Genomic DNA, 10099 nt, shown 5'->3' with positions numbered 1-10099 from the left:
GTAGGACCTGAACTTGCAAAGTTGGAATTGCCCTACTTTATAGAAACAGCCTTTGTGCAAGCCAGCATTGTAGCTTCCAAATTCAGGAAATAGTCCTCCGTAAAATGCGCTACATATACTCTAATATTTGTGTCGAACTGTTCTGGAACAGTGTTGTAAATACAACTTAACCACTGATTTCTAGCTGTGTTGACGCTGGCGGCAGCAACAATACTACAGAGAGAATAGTAGTTACGCCTTCTTTCATTGCATGTACATTTGGGTGGTGTTATGAAAATCTCCTCACACCGTGACGTAGACATGTTTGAATGAGCTGTTTTAGGAGGGCGTGGCAGAGTCTTAACTTTTATAAAGAATATCTCTTTGGTTTTGAGACTTTAGTCTTTGCAACTTCAGGGATCTTATCTATGCACAAACAGCTTGTAACACTCCAAAGAGAAAGGAAAACTTGAAATTGGGTCATATGACCCCTTTAAGCTTTTATTCAAGGGGTTGAACAAAAATATAACACAAAATGCTTAGGAATTACAACCATTTTTATACACAGCCCCCCATTTTCAGGGGCTCAAATGTAATTGGACAAATAAATATAATCATAAATAAAATGTTAATTTGTAATATTTTGTTGAGAATGCTTTGCAGGCAATGACTGGCGTAAGTCTGAACTCATGGACATCAGCAGAGACTGGGTTTTTTCTTTGTGATGCTTTGCCAGGCCTTTACTGCAGCTGACTTCAGTTGTTCAGTTCATTTGACTCAATCTGAGCAAAGAGTATATCTCTATACAATCAGAATTGATCCGGCTGCTTCTGTCTTCTGTCTCATCACTAAACAGCAGTAACCCAGAGCCACAGAAGCTTTATAGATGTTTTTCTTTTAAAGTCAAATCTGGCCTTGTTTGCAGCTTGTGGTGAAGCCTCTGTATTTGCTCTGGTGAAGTGTTCTCTTGATTGTAGACACGTCTGTCTCCTGGAGAGTGTTCTGGATGGATGGTGTGAAAGGGTTTTCCGTCACCATGGAGAGGATTCTGTGATCATCATCACTGTTGTCCTCCGTGGACATCCAGGTCTTTTTATGTTTCTCAAGTCAAGTCTGCTTTATTGTCAATTCTTCCACATGTACGGCACATACATACAGAGAATTGAAATTGCGTTACTCTCAGACCCTTGGTGCATACAGTTAACATTAAACACTGACAGTAGACGTTCAAATACAGATAAATACAGTTTAAACATATGTACTTACAACTACACAGATATACAAATGAGGACATTGAAGAAAAATAAAGAGAGAGATAAAGTGGTATAAGGCACATGGCAGATAGAGTGCAAACCAGTTAAATAAAACAGAACTGTGCAGATATATGTGTAGTGCAAGAAGAGCTTATCAGTCTGTTAAACTGACAAGAGAACAGTATTTTTATCAGACTATCTGAAGAGGTAGTTTGCAGTCAATGCTGGATGAGGTAGTGATCAGTCCAATGCTGCACAAGTGACAGGTGCCGGTCACAGTTTTTAAGTGGGGGGGGGGGGGGGGGGGTAGAAGGGTCCTGGGGATGTGGGGAGCTGGGGGGGGGGGGGGGGGGTCGTAGTATCATGGTTGCATGGAGTAAAAGAGGGGAGGGGGGGGCAAGGACGGGAGGGAGTTCAGCTTCCTGACAGCCTAATGTATGAAGCTGTCCTTCAGTCTGCTGGTCCTCGCCTGGAGACTCCGCAGTCTCCTCCCTGATGGCAGCAGACTGAAGAAGCTGTGTGTCGGGTGGGTGGGATCACCTGCAATGCGGAGGGCTTTGCGGGTGAGACGGGTGCTGTAGATGTCCTGGAGGGAGGGGAGAGAGACACCAACGATCTTCTCAGCTGCTCTCACTATGCGTTGAAGTGACTTGCGGCAGGATGCATTGCAAGCGCCATACCACACAGTGATGCAGCTGGTTAGGATGCTCTCGAGGGTGCCTCTGTAGAAGGTGCACATGATGGGGGCCGGGGCTCTGGCTCTTCTAAGTTTGCGGAGGAAGTAGAGACACTGCTGTGCTTTCTTGGCCAGTGCTACAGTGTTGTTAGTCCAGGAGAGGTCCTCTGTGATGTGCACACCCAGGAACTTGGTGCTGCTCACTCTCTCCACAGTCGTACCGTTGATGGTCAGAGGGGCATGCTGAGTGTGTACTCTCCTGAAGTCAACAACAATCTCCTTCGTCTTCTCCACATTCAGAGAGAGATTGTTGTCACTGCACCACCCGGCCAGGCGGCTCACCTCGCTCCTGTAGTTTGTCTCATCTCTGTTGCTAATGAGACCCACCACAGTTGTGTCATCCGCAAACTTAATGAACAGGTTGGAGTTGTGTGATGGTGTGCAGTCGTGGGTCAGCCGAGTGAAGAGGAGGGGGCTCAGCACACATCCTTGGGGGGCCCCAGTGTTCAGTGTGATGGTGCTGGATGTGTTACTGCCGACCCGTACTGCTTGAGGTCTCCCGGTCAGGAAGTCCAACAGCCAGTTGCACAGAGAGGTGTTGAGCCCCAGCTGGACCAGTTTGTGAGTGAGTTGTTGAGGGATGATGGTGTTGAATGCTGAACTGAAGTCTATGAACAGCATCCTGACATATGAGTCTTTTTTTTTCCAGATGTGTGAGGGCTGGGTGGAGGGCTGTGGCGATGGCATCATCGGTCGAGCGGTTGGACCTATATGCAAAGTGGAAGGGGTCCAGGGAGGGGGGGGGGGGGCAGACTTGATGTGGTGCATGACTAGCCGTTCAAAGCACTTCATGAGAATAGGAGTGAGTGCTATTGGACGGTAGTCATTGAAGCAGGATGGAGATGACGCATGTGGGGACAACGGCCTGATTTAACGAGATGTTGAAAATGTATGTGAAGACATCAGTGAGTTCCACTGCACAGTCTCTCAGTACACGCCCAGGAATGTTGTCAGGACCCAGAGTTTTGCGTGCATTAATCCTGCTGAGGGATCTCCTCACACTGTCCGGGGACAGCGTCATCACCTGGTCGCCGGGAGGAGGTGTAGTCTTCTGTGCAGTGTAAGCGAGCAAAGAAGGCATTCAGCTCGTTCAGCAGGGGGATGGTGCTGTCACAGGTCTGTGGTGGGGGCTTGTAGTCCGTAATGGTCTGTATCCCCTGCCACAGGCTCCGAGTGTCTCTGCTGTCGCTGAAACGATGGGCTATCCTCCTGGAGTACGGTCTCTTGGCCTCTCTGATGCCGCTGGAAAGGTTGGCCCTAGCTGTCTTCAGGCCCTCCTCATCTCCAGCTCTAAAGGCAGCGTTCCGAGCCTTCAGAAGTCTGTAGACCTCCCCTGTCATCCACGGCTCCTGGTTGGCCCTGACAGTGATGGACTTTGTGACCGTTACATCATCAATGCACTTGGTGATGTAGGCAGTGACAGTCTCTGAGTACTCTTGGAGGTCTGTAGTGTTGTTGTATGTGGCAGCCTGTTTAAACACATTCCAGTCAGTGGTGTCAAAACGGTCTTGAAGTGCCTCTGACGACCCTTCCGGCCACACTTGTATCTGTTTGTGTATTGGTTTGATGGCTTTAACGAGCGGTCTGTATGCAGGCATTAGCATGACAGTGATGTGGTCTGAGGCTCCGAGGTGGGGAAGGGGGAGGGCCTTGTAAGCTCCTCTCTGGGTGGTGTAAACAAAGTCCAGAGTATTTTTTCCCCTTGTCGGAAAGTCTGTGTGTTGATGTATTTTTGGGAACACACTCTTTAAGTCTGCGTGGTTGAAATCCCCAGCCAAGATGAGAAAAGCATCTGGATGGGCTGTCTGCTGCTCACTGGTGTGCTGGTACAGTTCATTTAGCGCCTCACTCCTGATGTTGTTGTTGGAGCTGGGAGGGATGTATACAGCAACGAGCAGTATGGCTGTATATTCCCTCGGTAGATAGAATGGCCGGAAACTCCACCAAGGGTGAGCAGTGCAGACCACAACCGCGTCGCTGCACCATGCATCATTGATGTAAACACAAAGCCCGCCGCCACGGATCTTACCTCCCTCGACGAGAGCTCTGTCAGCTCGATAGCATGTTAGCTGGTTGAGCTGTATGGCGCAGTCTGGTACGCTGTTGTTAAGCCATGTTTCCGTAAACACAAAAACACAACAGTCTCTTACAGTCCTCTGAGTAGAGCGAAGTAGTCGGATGTAATCCAGTTTATTGTCCAAAGAGCGTATGTTCGCCAGTACGATGGTGGGGATAGATGGCTTGTGTGGGTTGGCCGCTAGCCTAGCTTGGATACCTCCGCGCTTACCCCTCTTCTGCTTCCTCTCACGCCGCTTGTAGTGCCTCCGCTGTGGGCGAGATGCAGTAGTGGGGGTCGGTGATGGAGTAGGCTTTCGGAGCAGACCGAGGTCCCGCAGCTCTTTGGCATGCGCTGAGTTTAACTCTAAAAATGTGATTCTGCCAACATCGAGCAGAAACTCACGACTGTGTGCACGCTTAAAAGACAGGTAGACATGACGAAGATGTACAAAAACATTGCGACTTACAAGACAAAAAACACGAAAACACCGTTCTGTCGGGAGAGAAGCCGCTGCCTTTTTTTCTCAGAATGAGCCAAACTGTTGATTTGTCCGCTCCTAATGTTCCTGCTCTCTCTCTGATGGATCTGTTTTGTTTTTGAAGTCTAACAATCCTCCGTTTCTCTTGTACAGAGAGATCCTTTAACCGCATGATGTGGTTCTCAGCAACAGCTTCCAAATGCAATTGACACACATAGAATCAACTCCAGACCTTTTACCTGCTTAATTGATGTAGAAATAATGAAGGAATAGCCCGCATCTGTCCATGAAACCGCTTTTGAGTCAATTGTCCAATTATTTATGGTCCCTTGAAAAAGGGGGAGATACATATTAAAGAGCTGTAATTCCTTAACCTTTCCTCCAATTGTGATGAGAATACCTTCAAATTAAAGCTCAGAGTCTGCACTTACATTTACATTTATTCATTTAGCTGACGCTTTTATCCAAAGCGACTTACAATTGCTATATATGTCAGAGGTCGCACGCCTCTGGAGCAACTAGGGGTTAAGTGTCTTGCTCAGGGACACATTGGAGTCTCACAGTGGATTCGAACCCGGGTCTCTCACACCAAAGGCATGTGTCTTATCCACTGCGCCATCACCACCCTTTAACTGTAACTTGAATATTTTTTGGTCAGCAGCTAAAATAATAAAAATTGTGTCCTGTGTCCAAATATATATGGACCTAACTGTAAGAGGTCATGTTGTACTATAAAAACATCCTGTAAGTTTCAGAAGTTTCTTGTTAGTCTGAAAACAGCTTATATTGAAGGCAGTCTGCCAAAACCACAGCTTGTGGAATGTTCTACTCTATGATGTAATAGTGTGGATAAGCACCGCCTCCGCAGAAGATCGACAGCAGTCTGTTTAGCCCCGCCCACCGATTCCACATCGCTGCCCGTCTAGCCTCGCCCCCCCCAATCCCACATCGCCTTCATTCTGATCCCAACGGTAGGAAAAAGTGGATGACCTATTAGACCGCATCAGTAAGAAATCAGTCCTTTGTTCATTTAATTTTTTCATGGATTAATTTACAAACAAGGCACAATTCGACGTGGTTTCAGATTTGGCTAATAGTTCGTCTTTTAGTTTCAATCACAGCAGTGGGTGTTTACTACTGAGTCTACAATCCTCAACACACCTATTCAGACAGAGCGTTCTGATGAGGGAGTTAAAAACAGGACAGAAAATTGCCTGTTAATTCTAAATTATGATGTTTTTTGATGTGAAAAAAACATTATAAGTGGACCTCAGAGAACAGTACAAAATAAAAAACAGAGGCAGTTCATGACCCCTGATCCCAGACGCACCTCTTTGGTTCTGCGGCGGCGCCGGAGCCATATGCGGTCGGAGCAGCGGGTGGAGGAGCAGGAGGAGCGCTGCCGAACAGGAATCTGCTGATGAACCTCCAGACGGACAGCAGCGGGTACAGCAGTGACCCCAGTGCCGCCCAGACGCCTCCGGCCGCAGACGAGTGCACCACAGTGTTAGACGGGCGACTGGACTGCTGCAGGAGCCAATCACAGGACAGCATTCACATGTCATGCGACTAAACCTAGACAAACCTAGATAATGTTTTGTATTACAAGCATTCCAAAATGTTATGCTTAAACATGCAAATGAGGCATTGTCTAATTAAATACTCATTAATTTGCATACATTGAGAACATAAATCTGAATTTTGGATGAGGCCAGGATTAAAATTCTTGTGATTTTGTCGTGACACTAGAGTTAAAGATTTTACAGAGGGGATTTTGGGTTTCTCTTTTTATCATTAGGGCTGCATGATTAATCGAATGCGATTGTTGTGCGTATCTTTCAGTGAAGCAGGGTTCTGTGATCAGTAGTAAAGCTCCATCCGAAGGCCAGAGAAACTCCAAATACGCCCCTCAGAAAAAAGCTAATGCACATTGTTCCAGGGGTTGTGGCTAGAAGGGATAACGATGCGGCCGAAAACCAACAATGAAGCCGTAGTTCACTGAGAAGCTACGCAAAACCGCCTTCATCATCGCAGAATGATTTAATCGCGCGATTATGAAATTGTTCTGCGATTATGAAAGTTTGCGTAGCTCTGTAGAGTAAATGCTGCTCCATCTGAAGCCGCTTCTGTATACCATCGAGCCTTTACCCGGCGAGTCTGAGTCGTTTATAACGTGCATTTGGTAAAGCAACATGCATCAGACATTTCCAAACATGAGAAGCATTTATGAACCTCTTGTCCCACAAAATACCACATTTAATAACGTGTTTTTATTCCAAACTCACTTAGCATTGCATTATAAATATACTTTATAATAATGAAAATTATAATAAGAAGAACTCCGATAAATCAAATATTCTAATTATAATATAAAATCTTCAGTTTATTCAGCTAGTGCTATAGGGATCTCCTGGGTTTGTTCTGTGGGGTGTATTTAGAGTTTCTCTGGCCTTCAGATGAAGATTTACTGCTGATCACAGAACCCTGCTTCACTGACAACATACACATGACTATCACAGCTTTTGCCTAATCATGATTGCGATATCATTTCGATTAATTATGCAGCCCTATTCCATCACTGCATAAATCAATGGTGTCTGAAAAAAAAAAATCAAAATTTTAGAGAAAACATGACTTGTTATTGTTTAGAACATTGACCATGTGAATCAATAAGTGTGAGTTTGAGTGCATGTCTGTGTGCGTGTGTGTGTGAGTGTGTGTCTCACAGGAAGCAGCACGATGGAGGCGCTGGGGGTCGAGTGTGTGAGTGAGCATATATGAGTGTGTGTGCGTATATGAGTGTGTGTGTGCATGCATGCGTGCGCATATATGAGTGTGTGTATGCGTATATGAGTGTGTGTGTGCGTGAGTGTGTTTATATGAGTGTGTGTCTCACAGAAAGCACTTAAGACAGGTTTTGTGGTCCAGGGACACATATATGAGTGTGTGTGTGCGCGCGTGTGTGTGAGTGTTTGTGTGTGTGCGTACGTACGTATGAGTAAGTGTGTGTGCATGAGTGTGTGCGTGTATATGAGTGTGTGTGTGTGCGTGTATATGAGTGTGTGTGTGTGTGTGCGTGTATATGAGTGTGCGCACGTGTATATGAGTGTGTGTGTGTATATATATATGAGTATTAGTGTGTGTGTGTGAGAGTGTGTGTGAGTGTGTGTGTGTGAGTGTGTGTGAGTGTGTGTGTGTGTATATATGAGTATTAGTGTGTGTGTGTGTGTGTGTGTGTGTGTGTGTGTGTGTGTGTGAGAGTGTATATGAGTGTGTGCGTGTCTCACAGGAAGCAGCACTATGGAGGCGCTGGGGGTCAGTTCCAGCTCCATCAGTGATCTCTGCAGATCTTCAGCTGTGAACTCTCTCCGGGGGAACATGGTGGCCAGAGAGAACTGACCGTATCGGTTCCCCACCTCCTGCATGAACACATGAGTCACATGACTGCGTTGAGCTTCTGACACCACCATTATAAAGTTATTAAAAGAGTCACATCACAGACGCTGACCTGAGCGGCGAACTGCCGGGCCTCCAGCAGACGCGTCTCTGACGGGAACTGGTTTGTGAAGGACGAGCCGTCCGGCAGACGGAACTGAATCCTGGCAAACGCACTGCGACCAGCAGAGGAAAACATCGTCAAGACTAACGATCACCAGACACCTGCTCATCAGCATTTAATCAAAGGCTTAAGAACATAACGAGGGTCAGTCTCACAAAACCACAATCAGCTCTATTCTGTTCTATTGTGCCTAAAGAAAATAAAGCTTTGTTGTAAAGTGCATAATGCTAGCATGTGTTGTACTGAATTTAATTCATGCAGATTTATTTTAAACCATAGAGTCCAGAATTACTTCTTATAGGGATGCCTATTAGGGAAGTTCTGATTGTATAGCACTTTTCATACGTGAGATACATGCTTCACAAGATAAAACAGAAGCATAAAACAAACGCTGGCAATATGTGCACTAGTATGGACACTTACACACACTGCTGCGTGTGCACAATCTCACAAAAAACTCAGCAATATATGTATGTTTACATGCTCATGCACTACAAATCATCCTGCACTGTTCCCCAACCAGCTGCTGACTCAAATGTCTCTCTTTGCACATGTACAGTATTTGTGAAGCATTCGTATAGTTTGTATTTTTTATCTTCTATTTTTTAGTTTGTATAGGGTAATATTTATATATAGTACACTTATAGTTAAATCTGTCAGTAGGTTAGTAGTGTATAGATTTATAGTGTTTTTTACTTCATTGTTGTATGTCTGTATTTATGTAGCACCGTGGTCCTGCGAGACACATTTCGTTCCACTGTATGTCCCCACATGTAGCAGAATGACAATAAAGCTCAACTTGACTTGATTTCACACAATAACTATATAAATTATACTCAAAAGCAACTCTTAACTCGCCTTTTAAAAAAACACTTGAAGCCTCTTTCACTTCAATTGTAAGAGAATTCTTTGCTAAAGATGTCCTGTATAGTGGCCAAAGAGCAGCACTAGAGTGTGTTACAGTGATGAGGAGCTGAGGTGAGCAGCACAGTCAGGTGTGATGTGGTCTGCTGTGATTCACCTCTTCTCTCGCTGCGCCGCGTCTCTCTTGGCCTCCTGTTCTGTGGCTCTGGTCTGCAGCGCTGCGATCCGAGTCGTCTCTGAGTCCTGCTGGCTCTGAGCGTAACGCACCGCTCTGTCTGCGCGGTCCTGCGGGCGAAAGCGGCTCATTAGGGACGTAACGGTATTATCAATATTGCAATAGCAAAACTGTCTCCATGTTATGTGGTCACACGACGATATAAACGATAGGTCTTCCGGCCAAAAACTGTAGTTTAAAATATCTTTATTTGTTTTGGGCCATTATGCTTTGGCACAGTATCTGTCAAACAAACTAAAACCGAAAGCACAATGTGGCTTAATCCCGTCATCAAGTCTTTTTTTTAAGCGAAGCTGCACTTTTTTTTCAGACGATCAACCCCGTGTTTTTTCCGCGTCTCAGAACGGCTCCGTTCACACTGAAGGAATGCAGTCAACTCCTTTATTACATGTTCTGTGAGTTTAGCATGCGTTTGGGAACATCGGTTCTGCTTTATTACAGCAGCAGATGATTACTGCGTTTCACTAGATTTGTAGCGAGACGTGTTTTTGTGCCTGTTTTCTCTGAAGCTGGAGTTTCCTTCACAATAAAAGCTTAAGTGCAGTATGAATTACTGACAGCTAGCAGTTTAAATGAGGCCAAATTCAAAATATCTCTTTCAAGTGTAGAAATTAGGAAAGAAGTTTATTAATTTCCCTACTGTAGAGTAAAGCAAAAATAATATACCCATCAAATATTCATTTTCATTTATTTTACAGTGCAATTGTCTTATGGCTTCTGCTGTCATTGTTGTTTTTATCATTATTCTAATTTGTTTGTCTTCCTAAAACAGCAGTGAATGTAATTTAGACAGACAGTCAATCACAAATAAAAAGAGGATTGAAGTCAATTCACTGACTATTTTCTGACTCATGTTTTCTTAGCAACATTAATTTTATTTAACTCTCAAAGTGCATTAGATAATTTAACTTTAAAATGTACAAAATGTGAATTTTT

General features: G+C 44.9%; 1 protein-coding gene across 1 annotated transcript in view; it reads right to left on the bottom strand.

The window, feature by feature from the left end:
- Window positions 1-10099, bottom strand: part of LOC306875985 (UBX domain-containing protein 4-like) — a 29034-nt gene that overhangs the window by 2017 nt on the left and 16918 nt on the right. Inside the window, exons 9-12 of the mRNA XM_079426859.1 lie at window positions 9086-9213; window positions 8014-8116; window positions 7793-7924; window positions 5836-6032 (exon numbers count right to left, since the gene is read on the bottom strand). Coding sequence (XP_079282985.1) covers window positions 5836-6032; window positions 7793-7924; window positions 8014-8116; window positions 9086-9213 — 560 coding nt within the window. The remainder of the gene's footprint in view (window positions 1-5835; window positions 6033-7792; window positions 7925-8013; window positions 8117-9085; window positions 9214-10099) is intronic.

This window comes from Barbus barbus, assembly GCF_936440315.1.
Source record: "Barbus barbus genome assembly, chromosome: 10".
Taxonomy (NCBI): domain Eukaryota; kingdom Metazoa; phylum Chordata; class Actinopteri; order Cypriniformes; family Cyprinidae; genus Barbus; species Barbus barbus.
Note: the sequence above shows the minus strand (reverse complement) of the source record. Positions and strands in the feature narration are given on the sequence as shown.